Source organism: Protopterus annectens, chromosome 8.part0 (genome assembly GCF_019279795.1).
Source record: "Protopterus annectens isolate FY-2018-M chromosome 8.part0, PAN1.0, whole genome shotgun sequence".
Classification (NCBI taxonomy): domain Eukaryota; kingdom Metazoa; phylum Chordata; order Ceratodontiformes; family Protopteridae; genus Protopterus; species Protopterus annectens.
The window spans coordinates 915026907-915044402 of record NC_056741.1 but is presented as its reverse complement, the minus strand read 5'-3'; the positions used below and the strand labels follow the sequence as shown (position 1 = coordinate 915044402).

General features: G+C 43.7%; 1 protein-coding gene across 1 annotated transcript in view; it reads left to right on the top strand.

Annotated features, from left to right (window-relative positions):
* LIN37 (lin-37 DREAM MuvB core complex component) overlaps window positions 1-17496 on the top strand; it is a gene marked incomplete in the record, with an annotated part of 817002 nt that overhangs the window by 350805 nt on the left and 448701 nt on the right. Inside the window, 1 exon segment of the mRNA XM_044080439.1 lies at window positions 13924-14090. Coding sequence (XP_043936374.1) covers window positions 13924-14090 — 167 coding nt within the window.

Below are 17496 nucleotides of genomic sequence, written 5' to 3'. Positions count from 1 at the left end.
ATTTAGTGATGATTTTGCTTGGCAGCAGTCAGGAACTACCCCAGAGCTAGGAAGCATAGATGACCTTATAGAGAACGGGTTGCCCAATTCTGCGGCTATCCCTCCTGTCTTACTGGCCTTACAAGATGTTTATGAAACTACCTGCACAATACCAGTATCTACTCCAGCTTTCCCTAAAAGGCTCAGAGAAAATATAGGATCTCGTCATATATGTCTGGTCTGTTTTCTCATTTGACTACTGATCAGGTGCAGTCTCTCCACATGGAATATGGTTAGATATTCAGGGCAAAATTATGTCTCTTTCTAGTAATCTAACCTTTAGAATGTTAAAGTATCAAGGCTATATGTGGAAATTTATTTTACAGTGTGCATGCAGTTTGCATGATTTTGCTGTACCCTTAACTGCAGAGCAAAAATCTTACGTGAATGAAATTATTTCTAATTTGACTCTGGCCTTGAAACATGCTTTGAGAAGTGGTCTTGAATGTGTAGATATAGTCTCTAGAAATGTTGCATGTTCATCATTCATACTGCCTCACTAGCATATGGTTCTTTGCCTGCACAAACCCACCCTGGTAGATTTGCAGAGCTCAGAATTCCATCCTCATACTCCCTGTTGTAGGGGATCAGCTAAACCCCTTTTATCAGGGGAAGACTAACTCCTTTCACAGGAAGGCATTTCCCCAGACTTTCTAGTGTCAGCTGTAGGAATCACACAGTTGAATCTCCTCAGCAGCCTGCATTGCTGGATTACAGCTTTCAAACTTCGTTAACATCCCTTTGGTGAACTTCCCTTCCTCTTTATACTTTTGATTTATTTCTGTTTTGTTTTATTAAATGTGTGTGGGTGTGCGCATTTATATTCTATAGATATATGTGTGTTTGTGTTAACTTTATATTTTAATAAACTTGCTGTTTACTGCTGCTTGTTAATTCCTCTGAGAATCCTAACTTACTACTGTGTTGTTCATGTACTTAATACTGGTTTTAAGCAGTTATGGGGCTTTTATAAAGTATTTTTGTTACTTGTATTTGGAAACTGGAGTTCTGTGGTGTCAAACACCAGAAACTACCTCATGCATGTATTGCTGCAATTTAATTCAACCTGTTTCTATTTAACTGCTTCAGGTAAAGTTCTGACAGGAAAATGTTGCAGGTTTTTTTTTCACTTTTTTCCTTCATTTGTATAGTATTTACTACTGCTTTATCAATTCTATAGACATAGGTTCATAGGTAGGTACTAGGCTATCACCCAAGGGCATATGTAAGCCTAGCCAACAAGATTCCCTGGCTTACGCCACCCAAGAAAGTTATTTTTCTGTGCCACTGTCGAGCAGACACACAGAAGTGATCCCCGGGGTGCATTTCCTATTTCCCATCCACTCATCAAGATTTTTCTTGAAGAGTGCTAATGAAGAACTTTGCTTGACATAGATGGGTAGCCTGTTCCAGAGTATGGGAAGTCACTGGGACAGGAATCTATCCCTCCAGCATGTCCTGTTTATTATGGTGACAAGGTTTAGGTCCGTAGAGCTCGGAGGGACTGGGATTTCTTTAGGTGTAGCATGTCCAACAGCTCTGGGTTTGACATAGCTTTAATATGTTAGGCAGAGATCACCTCGGAGTAGGCAATATGCTATGGAGTAAAGCTGGAGTTTTTTGAGACTGTCAGTGTAGGGCATTTGTTTGAGGCCAGTAATCATCTTTGTGAGGTACTCACTTTCATTTTTATCATTAAATTTTGATTTTACTACAAATTACTTTATTTGTATTTTCTGTGGAGATTTTTTTCATTTCTGACAAGGGAATCTCTAAGTAAATGCTTATTTATTCTGTTTTAAAAGGTTTCTCTTTGATTTACTTGGTACTGTGTCTGCTGTTTACTACACTGTGCAGGTTGTAGAATAAGCCTTAGTACATTTTAAACTGTTTCTGCTATATGTTATGCAGTTTAGCACTATTTGTTGTGTGGGTACATAGTTTATATTGTCTGTTATTGCTACCATTGGTCAGCCCTTAATAGTATCAGTGTTTAATTCTGGCTGGTGTTTCCTGTCTGACTTGATGGATCCTGATCAAATCTAGTTGCACCTAAAAAGAAAAAAATCAACAAAAAACATGCCTCAGCCTATGGTTTGTGAATCTGTTGTTGCCTTAAGCCTATCCGCTGCCCACTTCCCTTTTACTCTGTAATTCTGTGGTGTGAGCCTGCAGCCTTCTGCATTATGAGGGTCAAACACATCCTCTGGGGTTGTTCCAGTACCTGGTTCAAGGACGGGAGAACCAAGCTCTTTAGAGAGTATCCACTAGATCCACTAGGAGCCTTTCTGAACTTAATGTGATGCGTCGTGTGGACCAGCTTTTGACAGCCAGGGGGATACCCTCTTTAGAGAGTATCCACTAGATCCACCAGGAGCCTTTCTGAACTTAATGTGATGTGTCGTGTGGACCAGCTTTTGACAGCCAGGGGGATACCCACTCCTTCCAGGACCCATCCTCCTGCAGGACTTGGGTTGACTTCTCCATGGACTCCATCCTATTCTCCTCCTTTGACCATACTGTTCCAAAGCCCTCTGCTCCAACATCGTTTTCAGAAACCCCCATCTCGGCACCTGTAGTGGACCTCACTGGGGCTCTGGGATTGTTCCTTTGGTCTCCGGTTCCCGCTGAACCGGTCCTTCCTCAACCCCGTGATTGGGCTGCAGGCTCCTCGGTTCATGGCATGGTTCCGAGTGTTTCTTTGGCTCTTCCCTCGGTGCCAAGAGTCTGGTCTGCACCAATCCTGCTTTTGAGGCTCCATCCTCAGGAGTGGGTTTGACGGAGCAGGGTGTGACCCCAGTTCCGAGGTTGTTCTTCCTGGTTCCAGGCTCCCATCCCTCTTTGGGCAGACCTGCTTTCCATGCTATGGAGAGGGCACTTGCTTTTGAAAGCATTCCGCTGACAGAACCCCAGACCACTCCCCCTGAGCTACAGCTGTCACAGGCCACCTCCCTGGGAAACCAGGCAGGAAAGCCACAGGGCCCTCCATTGCAGGGTGCCCCCTCCTCCGAGTCCTCCTCAGAAGTCCCACTGAGGAGCCTCCATGGAAGAGATTGTGCAAGAGGAAGCACGTAGACTTACCTGAAGAGTCTCTAACAGAGGACACGGATTTCGATGATGGTGAAGGGTCCCCACAGTCACCCCCTGATGATGTCTTCTTCAGAGACATCCTTGAAATGTTGAAGCAGAGGGGTAACTGGAAGCCCACTAATCCTTCTTCCAAGGAGTCTGTGTTTCTGCAGGCTTTCCGTACCCGGCCATCTACCTCTTGGGTGGCCCCACCCCGCAGACGAGCTAGTTTAGCTCATGCTGCAGCCCGCTTGGAAGAACCCTAATTCTGTTGAGTCGATCCCTCGGAGACCTGACAGGATACTTTCTCCACCCGAGGAAAACCCACATTGGTCCAGAGGTTTACTAGTTGATGCTATGGTGGTGGTGGTGGCCAAGAGAAAGGATCTCGCCGAAGAGAGTCGTACTGTCCACTTGCCCAACAGAGAGTCCCTGGCTGTGGACAGATTAGGGAAGCATGTCATTGCTTCAGCGACCTTTGCCATATGGCCCCTGAACTACTTGGCCATTTTACAAGGCTCCAAAGAGACTTGGTTTCCGAACTCTCTGGAACACTCACAGGACAGTTTTCTAACGACGTAAGGGATAAAGCTGCCTCGCAGCTTGCAACCCTGGAATCGATCTCCAATTCGTCCATGAGGTTGCTTTCACATGCAACCGAAGGGGCGGCTAGAGCTGCGGGTTCAGGCATAGTTAACACATCATGCCTGGATGTGCCTTTGTGACTTTGCGGACCCCTTCAAGTCTTCCTTCCTGAATGCTCCCATCGAACCATCTTCTCTTTTTGGCCCCAAGGTGAAGGAGACACTGGCCAGGTGTTAGCAGGACGGTAAGACTCTGTCTGCCGTAGGTCTACGTTTTTCCAACCTTCAACTTTATTTTTCCACGAACCAGAGGAGTGGCAAAATGTGGCACAAAAAATCTTAGGGTCCTTTCCGTGCCACGCGTGCTGATGATACCTCCAGGGGCAGAGAGGGTAACCATTCTGGAAGATGCCCCTACCGAAGCAAAGGGGGTCCACGTAATAGGGACCCAATGATTCCTTCTCTGGGCAGCCTTATCAGCGCTTCTGAAGAGATGTCCGATTGCTTTCCTCTGGATGCAGTCAGGAGTCGTTTCTCTCTGCACCAAGCTGCCTGGCATTCAATAAACACTGATCGTTGGGTGCAGAAGATCATAACCAGAAGTTGCACCATTCCCCTCATCACTTACCCAAAGCTTCCAGCAGAACTTCCCGATGTTCCACCCAAGGGGAAGAAGCAGCTGTGGAAATAAACAAGCTGTATCAAAAAAGAGTCATCCAGTTAGTCCTACCAGACCAATGCAGATCTAGATTTTACTCTATTCTTTTTGGTGCCAAAAAGACAGGAGACTGGAGACCCATTCTGGATCTCCGCAATTTGAACAAGTCTGTTGCCTAAACCAAATTCCGGATGGTCACAGTTCAGTCCATTCTCCCTTTTTTGTAAGGGAAGGGGATTGGATGTGCTCTATAGACCTTCAGGACGCATATTACCACATAAAAATGGACAAACGCTCCAGCAGTCTTCTTGGCTTCCGGCTAGGAGCCGATCATTACCAGTTTTGTGGCCTGCTATTCGGACTCTGTACAGCCCCCTGAGTGTTTACAAAGTGCATGACAGTGGTTATAGCTCACTTGAGACTGTAAGGATTCCGTATGTTTCCATATTTGGATGATTGGTTCCTTACTGCCCCCACGAAACATCATCTGGTAACAGCCCTGCAATACACCCTTTCACTGGCAAAACTTTTGGGGATAACTGTGAACTGGGAGAAATCCAATCTTGCTTCGGTTCACAAGATAGAATTCATTAGAGCAGTCTATTCGACACCCGTTCATGTCTGGTGTCACTCCCAGCTCACAGACTTCAGAGCTTGAGGCTTCATCTCTGGGTGATACTCTATCAAAACAAAGTCTCAGTGAGACAGGTTCTTCAGGTTTTAGGATCCATGGCAGCTTCCATGCTAATAGTGCCTCTTACGAAACTGCATATGCAATACTTCAATGGCTTCTTCTCTCTCGGTGGTTTCCGAATTAACACCCTCTATGTTTTCAAATTCAGATAACCAGATCTTGCAAGCAGGACCTTCTTTGGTGGATGAGGCCAGACACAGAACTTTGGAGCTGCCCCTTCCAACCCCCTCAACCCAAAGCCATTGTGACCACAGATGCTTCACTGATAGGGTGGGGGGACCATTTCTAGGGAAAGACAGTCCGAGGTGCATGGTCCACTTTGGAGGCCAACCTGCATATCTATGTTCTAGAACTGAGAGTGGTGCTGTTAGCGTTGCAAGCATTCCAACCTGTTCTTCCTTCTGGAATGATTCCAGTTCAGTTAGACAATGTCAATAGTCTGGTATGTCAACAAGCAAGGAGGAACCAAATCCTAACCCGTGTGTCGAGAGGCCATGAGAATTTGGCAGTGGGTGTGATATATTTCAACCGCTTTCTGATAGCAATGCATATCCCGGAGATTTCTAACGTGATTGCAGACAAGTTGAGCAGATGTATTCTCCTGCCTCACAAGTAGTCTCTTAATCCCAAAGTAGCAGCAGAAATTTTCAGCCATTGGGGCCAGCCTTGCTGCAACCTATTCGCCTCCCCATCAAACAATGAATGCAGCAGCTATTTTGCCGTCTTCCCCCCAAAGGGGGAGTCCGCGAGGGACGCTCTGATTCACTATTGGCCCAAGGGACTGCTATATGCCTAACCCCCCATTCCTCTCATACCCCAATTCATAAAGAAAGCTATTCAGTTGAAATGCGATGTGATCCTCATAGTCCTTTTGGCTTCAACAAGTTTGGTTCTCCTTCCTTCGGCCTCATCTGTTATGTCGACCGTGGATTCTGGATCCCCTTCCATACTTAATTTCTCACCCCCAATGTTTGAGTCATCTGAACCTGTCCAGTCTCATGCTGACAGCTTGGTTTCTCCACTTCCGTTAATCGCCAGACAGGATGACCTCACCACACCTCTTCATGACATTATTCTGGCCTCCCTTAAACCATCTACCAGAAGACTATATCTAGACAAATGGAAGATTCTCTATTTGGTCAAAGAAAAAGATGCTAGATCTGTATTCAATTCCAGTCACAGTTTTTTTACAATACCTTTCTAAGTTTTTCGAAGATGGAGCCGCAGCTTCTACCATACGAGTACATCTAGCGGCTATTTCAAACTATCATAATGGATTGGATAGTTCTTCCTTCATCTCACTTCATTTATGTAAAACATTTCTCAAAGGAGTTTTTCACATTAGGCCTCCAATTAGACAACCTATAGAGCCATGAAATCTCACGTTAGTTCTCCAGTCTTTAACCCAACCTCCATTTGAGCCCACAGCGAAGTGTGACCTCAAATTCTTGTCGTGGAAATCCCTCTTCTTGGTAGCCATCACGTCAGCCAGATGAATTTCTGAGCTTCAGGCATTATGCACCAAAAGGCCTTATCTAATCTTCCACGAAAACAGAGTATCACTCTGGACAAACCCATCTTTCCTCCCGAAAGTTGTCTCGGACTTTTCCATCAATCAGACTATTGATTTACCAGTATTTTTCCCAAGTTCTTCTAATAAAGGGGAATACTGTCTACATTCCTTGGAATGTGCACAGACGATTGAGATTTTATTTAGACAGGACCAAAGCAGTTAGTAAAACTGACCAACGTTCCATTTCCTTCTCCGGACCTAGAATGGGAAATTCTGTCTCTAAGGTAATTTTATCAAAATGGCTAAGGGACTGCATATGCTTCACTTATTCATTTGCAAAAGAACCTATGCCACAGAATATTAAAGCCCATTTTACTTAGATCTATGGCATCATCTGTAGCCTTCCATTCCAGGCCTTCTATTGGATGATATCTGTGCAGCAACCACTTGGGCTAAACCCCACAATTTAGCAATCATTACAAATTGGATGTGGTCTCCAGAGGGAGAGCTGCCTTCGACTCAGTGGTACTCAGGAACGTTCTTCCATAAGGGCCGTCCAAGGATCACAGGGTAGCTGGGGATTTTGTCCCATACGCGATGAATGGGAAGAAGATTAACAACATCAGATAAAGAAGTTATGTCTTACCATAACGTTCCATCTGTGTTGCTGATCTTTCATTCATCACTTCCCACCCTCCTTCCCCCACCAAAGGTTGCTGGGGGATACTTTGGGTCTAAGTGGTGTCTTAGGGCATTTGCGCAGAAATGGCCTCTACTTTACTTGTATAAAATGGGCTAACTCGATCTGAGGTAACAGGGAGAAGGGCATGGAGGGTAGAAATTTAGCTCGAGTTTTTTGCTGGTGGGAGCTTGGTATTAGGCCAACTTGGTTCCGATGGGTCAGAACCAAACCCATCAGTGATGAATGAAAGATTAACAACACAGATGGAACGTTATAGTAAGACGTAATTGCTTTTTTAATTGTCTTGTTAAGCAGTACTGATGGGACCTCATTTAGAGTGTTGTCTACATTTCTAAAAGCCATTTCATTTAAAGGGATATCAGGTTGAATGAGTTTTTTCAAGCAAAAAATTACCTACTAAGACTGTAAGCAGTTAGGGGACATGGCTCAAAATATTGGGTGCATACACCAGGGGAGAAAATAAAACGGTGAAGTTATTCATGGATGCAATGCATAATCAGAGGTTAAGTTGTAGACATAGCACTGCAGTGAAAAGAGAGGAAGTAATTTGGTTCCGTAAGTGGCACCTGAAAGGTAGTTTTAAGACCAAAATCAGAAAATAACTCTTAAAGGGATTATTGGTCCTTAAAATGCTTTTGTGGAGTTTAGATTTGCATAGGGGCTTGCATATGTTTAAAACAATTGGTGACAAAAGAAGCGGGAAAAGGGAGGAGTGACTGCATAGGAATAATCCTTATCATTTGGGCAGATCTGTTGAAGTCATCATGGTTTTCCAACTTCATTGTTATCTTTTTATGCTTATGTTGCTTCTTCGTCTTCATTTTGTTGACCTTTTGGCTAAATTAATAGATGTTCTTCATGTTTCACTGTTGCAGTCATCACATTTGGGTTATCTGCTTGCAGGTAGCCCTCAGTCGGCCTGATTATCAAAGTCTTAGGTCCTGTGTCGGTTGCTGTCTCATCTTCCATGACGTCAGATAGTTAGGGGTATAAAGCATGCAGCCGACACCACATCAGTCTTTCTTGCCGTGTGGTGCCCGAAGCAGAAGCATTTCGCAAGTGCAGGTCGGCCGACTCCTGAAATTTTCGTTTTCGAGTTTCAGATCCGAAGTCTTCAACTAAGCTAAGTACCCAGTTGGGGAACCTTTTTCTTGCTCTAAATCGATGTCAGTAAAAGCAATTGTATTTCTTGTGGAAAGCAAATACATTTACACTGCATTCCTTGCCTAGGCCCAGACCATGACGTACCTCGCTGTCGGTTTTGTGCCTTATTCAAACCTCATACTATTAGTCATCGGTTCATTTTCGCATCTAAATATTTTGGTACTCGGTTCAATTATCCAGAAATGGCTTCTGTAAGCCACCTGACTACCGACATTCCGAAAAAATGCAAAGATAAAGACAGACCGCATAGGTCCAAAGCTGCCGACGACGCTTCTCCTAAGCTAGTCGCCAGTTCACTGGTACTCAGTGAGGTGCTTTCCCAGACCCTGATACCCGCTACTTCATATTCGCAGGCCTCTACTGAGACCCATTCGGAGTCCGGTATGCCACGAGATGCTTCTTTGACTGTGGAACCTGCTGATGTCTCTACCTTGGATGGGTCCGGAGCCGCTGTGCAGGCACCGGCTTCTGAGGGTGTATTCAGGCCTACTGATTTGCATATTAAACCAACACCATCTTCTTCTTCAAGGCCTAAAACTTGATCCATGCCCAGAAATCCGACACTCAGGCCACATGGTCAGGCCCCTATGCCTAAAAAATAAATTATAAGAATGGCTGAAGACTTTATTACTCTAAATCAGGGGAAGCCATCCTTCTCCCTCTAAGAGACCTAGAACTGATTTTTCTTCTTATTCTTCTGATCAAGATTCTGAAATTTCTGTTTTTTCTGATGACCAGGATTTGCCCTTCTCTACCTATGAGGATTCTGATGCAAAAGAATCCATTCCCTCTGCTTCCCCTCCAGAGGATTTATCTTTTGGTGAAACCTTGCATACTATTAGGGAGCATTTCCGCTGGGAAAGCCGCGATTATTCTTACTCCAAAAATAGGCTTAGGGAATTCTTACTCCTGCCTCAACACAGGCCTTTAGCTATCCCTCCTGTACTGGACATTGTGGATGATGCCTTCTCGGAATCTAGCCTGGCCCCTGACACCTTACCTCCTGCTCCCAGAAAACCTGATGGGTATTACAAGGTACCTGACTCTCACAAGTTCCTCTTTAAAAATCCTACTGCAGATCCTGAGACCATTTCACAGAGCCTCAATGGCATTAAGGCCACTACTGCCAAAAATCCTACCCCCTCTGATAGAGATTCCAGGGAGTTGGATAGATGGGGTAAGAAGATATACACTTCTACAGTGTTAGCCATTAGGGCCTTAAACTGCCAGTTTCATATGTTGAAGTATCAGCAGCATATTATTGGATTGCTTAAATAGAAAATTATGTTGATTCCTGACTGTGCTGAAAATAAAGCATTACAGGATTTAATGCATTCTGCTGAACAAGTGGGAAAACATACTTTGCAATGTGGTTTTGATTCATTATAGACATCTTGCAGGGCTGCTGTCTCTGGGTCTGTACTTAGAAGGCATGCTTGGCTTAAGGAGCAATCTTTGCCAGATCATGTTAAAGCTAAATTACTGGATGCTCCCTTAAACCAGGACTGCTTGTTTGGCAACAAAGCAGAAGTAGTACTTAAAAAGATGGAGGAAAAAGCTAAATCTATGCAAACTGCTAAAGATTTCCTGCAAGTACAGCCTCCCAAATTTATTAGGCATTGACCCTCTAAGAATTGGTCCTTTCCTGCCTCTTCCAGGCCTTCTCAGTCCATACCCAAAACCAGTAGAACACCCAGGCTCCAGCCTCAGGGTGCTCACAGGACTAAGCAGTGGGGGGCTCCCACTTCCAAAGCAGGGAGTAGTAAGACTCCCCCTATGGTAAATTGTCTCAATGACTTAACTTTAAACCTTCCAAGCCCTGCTCAGCTGACTGTTCCTTTAGGGGGAAAGATTGCCCTGCATGCAAAAAATTGGGAACTCATTACCCAGGACAATTGGGTTCTAAATATAGTTTCCCAAGGATACAGATTCCACTTCCACTCCTTACCAACCCGAAACGGTTGGCCAGACCTACCCCCAAATTAGTGGGCAGAAGCTGAAAAGCAGGTTCTCTCTCTTTTAAGAATCAGGGCTATTCAACTTGTCCCACAAAAAGAATGGGGGCAAGGTTTTTACTCAAAACTTTTCCTGGTACCCAGGAAAGACCATTCCTGGCATCCTATCCTGGACCTGTCTATTCTGAACACATTTTTGGTAGTCCCAAAGTTCAAGATGCTAACTCTTCATCAGCTGCTTCCCATGCTAGGCAAAAATGCCTGGTTGGCAGCACTGGCTTTAAAGGAAGCCTACCTGCACATCCCAATAAGGGAATCTTGCAGAAGATACCTATGCTTCAGAGCAGGCTACATGCACTGCCCTTTGGCTTATCTACTGCGCCCAGGGTATTCACAAAGTGCCTAGCTCCAATCGTTGCATTTTGCAGGCAAAGAAATATTCAAATATACCCATACCTGGACGATTGTCTAATTCAGGCGGAAAGCCAGTACATACTATTAAATCATCTGGCATTTGTAAAGAAATTGCTAACTTCTCTGAGGTACACCATAAATGAAAAGAAATCAAATCTTGTACCCTGCCAACAAATTGTATTCCTGGGAGCAAGCTTGAATACAACTTCCCAGATGGCCTACCTCACGCCAGAGAAACAAGTTCATTTGACAGACTACTTCAATCTACTGGCCACAAAGACCCAGCTATCTGCAAGGAAAATACTGCAAGCACTGGGGTTCATGGCCTCTTGCATTCTACTAATTGCATATGCAAGAATGCATATGAGGAAACTACAATGGTATCTAAAAGCCTAAGGTGTCAACATTATCACGATTTAGAATCAATGATTCCTATCATACTTTGTCTAAAGATGGAGGCCCTGTGGTGGGCAGAGGCCTGCCTCCAAAATAAGGGACTGCCATTCACTCTACCCCCTGCCGCCCAAACCCTAACAACAGATGCATCAGACTATGCATGGGAGGCTCACTTGGCAGGGCAATGCATTCAGGGCAAATGGAACCCAAGTCAAATGCACCTGCATGTCAATCAAAAAGAAATGTTAGCTGTACAGAATGCTCTGACAGCCTTCAAGGACCACATTCTTCCAGGACAAGTATTGATAAAGACGGACAACACCACTGTTATGTGGTACATAAACAAGCAGGGGGGAACCCACTCATATCCTCTCTGCAGACTAGCCATGGCTCTGTGGTACACAGCCTTGAGCTACCAAGTGCACCTACAGGCTCAATTCCTGCCAGGAAAGCTAAATACACTGGCAGACAACCTAAGCAGAACTCTCTTGGACCCACACGAGTGGAAACTGGAACCAAAGATATTCAACATGTTGAGAAACAAATGGAGGAGCCCAGAGATAGACCTGTTTGCCTACCCACAGAACTACCAATTGGACAAATTCTGCATAAAGACTCCTCACAAACAAGCTTGGAAATTGGATGCCTGTCCTTCACCTGGAAAAACCTATCAGTTTATGCCTTTCCCCCTCTGCCTCTCCTCTCTAAAGTGCTACTAAAGATCAAACAGGACAAACCAATGGCAATTCTGATTGCACTGGACTGGCCACGCCAACACTGGTACCCCCTCTTGCTCAGTGTGTCACTGCTGGCACCATGGCACCTGCTTCATACCCCTGCCCTGCTGTCCCAGCAGGAGGGCCAGATTCTGCACCCACAGCTTCAAACCCTGAACCTTGCAGCCTGGCTAATTACCTGACCTCTCCGTTACCATCCCTCAGTAAGCAAGTGATGGATGTCATTCTGGAGGCAAGGAGGTCTAGTACTAGAAAATCCTATGCTGAAAAATGGAAGAGATTATGTTCATTGAGCCAAACTCAGGGGATGGGCACAGCAGTACCCAATTTACCCCATATTCTTCAATACTTAGCAGAGATGCTTCACACAGGCCTATCCTTTTCTTCCATCAAAATTCATGCCTCAGCCATTTCAGTACATTACAACACAGAACCACCCCTCTTCTCTCATCCACTGCTGAAGCAGTTCCTCAGAGGGGCCAAAAACTTAAGACCACCCAGGAGAGCCCCTGATCCAGCCTGGAACCTTAACTTTCTATTGGAAAAGCTCACTCTTCCTTCCTTTGAGCCAGCTGCAAATGTAGAGTTGAAATTCCTTTCTTGGAAAACAGCCTTCCTTCTAGCCATCCCTTCAGCAAGAAAGGTGTCTGAATTAAAGGCCCCTCATGGCAGTGGAGCCCTTTCATCATCTTTCATGTGGACAGGGTGTCCCTCAGGACCAATCCCTCCTTTATGTCCAAGGTGGTATCCAGTGTGGCCCTTAATCAGTCCATTCATTTTCCAACCTTCTTTTCTAATCCACAGAACAAAGGAGAACGAATACTGCACTCCTTGGATGTGCACAGACAACTTAGATTTTACTTGGACAGTATTAAGCCTCTCAGGAAATCTGAACAGCTGCTGGTGGCATTTGCTGCAGGGGCAGAGGGGAAGGCCATTTCAAAGCAAACCATTTCTAAGTGGATATGCCATTGCATTCATTTCTGCTATAAGCACCATGGGAAACCAACCCCACAGGGGATAAGACCGCATTCAACCAGGGCTGCATCTACCTCTACAGCCTTTCTCAGAGGTGTCCCTACCAGGGACATCCCAGAAGTTGCTACCTGGAGTTCTGTACATACCTTCATCAAGCATTACCACTTGCCAATTTTTTCTAAATCCAGAGCTGGCTTTGCCACTGTAGTCGTGCAGGGCCATTTAGCTGGTCCAAATGCTATCTAATTGCCTCTTCCATCCTTAGCTTTGGGAATCTACCCAAATGTGATGACTGCAACAGTGAAACACGAAAACATAGTACAGTTGTGTACACTTACCATAAATGTAGATGTTCGAGTGTATTCACTGTTGCAGTCCTGGTTACCCTCCCTCCAGCCCCTTGATTTCTATTGACTATACCTCTATTCTTGTTTACTATGCTTAAAGCTTTTTGGTGTATTTGCTTTTTTGTTGGAGGTTTAACCTTGTATATAATTGCTTCCCATTATGGGGGCACTTGACATCTGGGGCAAGAAAAGCTGATGTAATGGCGTCGGCTGCATGCTTTATACCCCTGACTACCTGACGTCATGGAAGATGAGACAGCAACTGATGCAGGACCCACGACTTTGATAATCAGGCCGACTGAGGGCTACCTGCAAGCAGATGACCCAAATGTGATGACTGCAACAGTGAATACACGCGAACATCTATATTTATGGTAAGTGTACACAACTGTACTTTTTGTATCCTATCTGTGCTATGACATAAGAGGTGAACTGTGTTGATGAAATCTCATTTTTGTGATGCTATTTTAAATTTTAAAATGTATTAAGATTGTAAATTTACAAAAAATAAGATCAAGTATATTTATTTTGCTTCTGTCATGTATATAAGTTTTTTTTCAGACTTCCATCTAATGTTTGGCCTTCTAATGACAGATCTCATTTCTGTAGACTTCAGTGAAGATTTAATGTTGGAGGGAGAATTCATGTTGTATTCCCGTATCATTGCTATAGATACCTATGTGATAAAGTTGTTTGACCGCAGTGTTGACCTGGCACAGTTTAACGAGAATACGCCATTGTACCCAATATGCCGAGCTTGGATGAGGAACAATCCTACTGTGCGTGAGGAACCACGATCTCCAAGTCCACTACAGCCCAGTGCTCCTGAGGATGAGGAGGTAAGATTCTTCATTTATAGAATAACCCTAACAGTCAAAAATGCAGTGTAATTTTTGTGCGCAACTCCATTTTGTATTTAAAAAAATGATAGGTTCTGATGTAGCGCCATATGATAAACAAAAGTAAGTATTTTTAGTACCCAACACACTTTTTTTAGATTAATAGATAAGTACTAGGCTAGCTGCCCTTGATGGCCATTTTAAGCCTAGCCAGTTTCCCTTTCAAGGGTGAGAATCAAACCCCATACCTTGTGTCTCTGAGGTAAGCACCTTAACCATTATACCAACCCCCCCCCAACCCTCATGTTTGAACTACAGTATTTAAGTATATTGGTAAATATTGGACCGGCTTTGGTGATAGGAAACTAGAGGCTGACACTAGAGTCCACAAGGTCCCTTTCATATGTATCCCTAAATCTTATTTTAAGGAATATTTGTAAGCTTTGACATGGGTGGTCAAGCATTTACAGCCTGCTTGTATCCACCAGAGATTTAGTAGCCAGAACAGGGCTGAATTACAAGTTTCCCCATCCACTGGTCCAAGTTATGCTTAAATAGGGTTAGGGACAAACTCTGCTTCTCCTGGATGAGAAGCCTGATGTTCATCGTGCATACAACTGCAGTCATAACAGATGGGTTATCCTGCCGTCAGGTGGGTCCTCGGTCGGCCGAATTCCAAAGTCTAGGTCCGGCGTCGGTTGTCGTCGCTTCTTCCCTGATGTCAGTGCGGCAGGGGTATAAAAGAGCCAGCCGACGCCATCTTCTTCAGTCTTTCTTGCCACGCGGTGCCCGAAGCAGAAGCATTTCACAAGTGCCGGTCGGCCAGCTCCTGAGATTTACGAAAATATTTCAGCCGAAGTCTTCTTGAAAGCTAAGTACCCCGTTGGGGAAACTTTTCTTGCCTCAGACCGATGTCAGACAAAGTTAATAATTGCATTTCCTGTGGGAAGCAAATACCACATAAGGATTTCCACTCTTTCTGTATTCCTTGCTTAGGCCCAGACCACGACGTCTCGGCCTGCCGTTTTTGTGCTAGATTCAACAAACGCACTATTAAGCGTCGGGCGGAGTTCGCCCATCACTATTTTGGTAAAAAATTTAATTATATTATGTCGTCGGATACTCCAACTCCAGTTTTGAGTAAAAGACGCAAAGATAAGGACCGACATACGAGGTCCGCGACTTCTACTGACACCACGCTAAGGCAGACTACCGGTTCTCAGCGAGGCGCCTACGCAGCCCCTGAGTACCGATGACACTTCATTACCGGTGTCTTCTGTGCCCGAGGTCGCAGGCTCCTCGGCCCCCATTCCGACTACAGATAGACGCCACTCTTGGCGGGGAAACTGAGTTTAGACAGGCCTGCCGTTTCTCAAGGTGTCTTCAAGCCTTCCTCCTTCTCTATTAAGGCTTTCACAAAATCTAAAGCAGCCATGAAAACTAAAAAACAAGGACCTCAGACCCCCTCTCAAGGCCCCATGCCTAAAAAACAGATGCTCAAAATGGCTGAGGATTTGATTACTCTTATCAGGGGTTCTCAACCCACCTCGGAAAAAAGGCCCAGATTAGAGGAACACTACCCTTCCTCAGATCAAGCCTCTATTACCTCTGAACATTCTGAGGACCAGGAATATACATATTCTCCTTTTGAAGACTCTGATGCAGAGGAGTCTATTCCCTCAGTCTCCCCCCCCCCCTGAGGACTATTCTTTTGGGGAAACCCTACATACTTTGAGGGAACACTTTCACTGGGAAGGCCAAGATTACTCCGATTCCAAGAAAAGGCTCAGGGATTTTCTCTTGCTCCCCCAGCATATGCCTCTGGCTATCCCTCCTCCTGTCTTAGATATATTAGATGATGTATACACAGAAGCCAGCTTCAACCCAGATTCTTTACCTCCAGCTCCTGTTAAACCAGACAGGTATTACCGGGTTCCTGATTCACACCAGTTCCTATACAAAAGCCATACTGCTGACCCAGAAACTATTTCACAGGGTCCCAAGGGAATTAAGGTCTCTACTGCTAAAAACCCATTACCTTCAGAGAGAGATTCCAGAGCTTTAGAAAGGTGGGGGAAAAAGGTGTATACCTCGGCCACTTTAACCATGAGGGCATTAAACTGTCAGTTCCATATGTTAAAGTATCAACAGTTTTTGTTATCTCAGTTGAAAAGCAAAATGACACAACCAGAACAACCAGATTTAAAAGAGTTGCAGGATTTGTTGCATAGTGCAGAGCAAGTGGGTAAACATAATGAACGACCAGCCAGTAGAAACACAGGTTTATTCAAACTTAGACGTCTCGGCTTTAACAAAAGCCTTCAATGAGTAAAAACTTGCATTGAGTATACTTGCCTCTTATAGTATAATCAATGAACCAATAAAACAATTAATTAATCAAACATTTCCAATTAAGTTCTTCATTTAGTCCAAATGGATGTAATGTATTAAATTTAAGAATATATACAGATTCTTTAAATAAAAGTTTGTTCTTTAACAAGCAAGAATCAAACATTGAAACTTTCACATGTTCTAAAATAGTACCCTGTAAGTTTTTGTTATTTCCATGATGAAAACGCTCAAAATGAACTGCTACAGAGCTTTCTTGTTTTTTATTACTTATATCCCTAGCATGTTCCAACAAACGAACCTTAAATGCCCTTTTGGTCTCTCCTATATAGTACATATTACAGGAGCATCTCAAAGCATAAATAACTCCTGATGTATTACATGTATAACTACAAAAAAACAAAAAAGGAATACCATTAATATGTTCAAACTTTGGAACTATAAATGTACAGGCTTTACATTTATTACAGCCTATGGTCCTTAAATTAAGCAAATTAAAGTTCATTTTAATTGATGGCAAGCTAAACTTGCCCCTAACAATAAAATTATGAATGTTTCTACCTCTTCTATATGAAAAACATAACCTCCCATTCAACCAAGATTTAATATTTTTCAAGGAACACAAGTACTTCCATAAATATTTAACTTCTTCAAGAATTTTATAATGAAAACATCCAAATGTTGTAACAAAATATATAGATTCTAATTATTCATTATAATTTACTTGATGTGAAGTTTTAAAATCTATTGTTATCCAAGTCTTACTTGGATATACACCATACCAAAGCTTTTCCCAATTACTTTGTAACAAATTCATATTATACCCTCTATTTCTAAACATATCAACTGTAGTTTGTATATTTTTACGTAAATCCTGAATATTGTTACATAACCTAGATACTCTGAGCATTTCACCATATGGTAATGCTTCCAAAGTATGTCCTGGATGGCAACTATCACTATGAACAAAATATGTTCCTGATTCAAATTTTCTGTGTACTCTAGTATAAAAAATATTACTTTCAGAAATACTTAATTCCACATCTAAAAAAGGAAC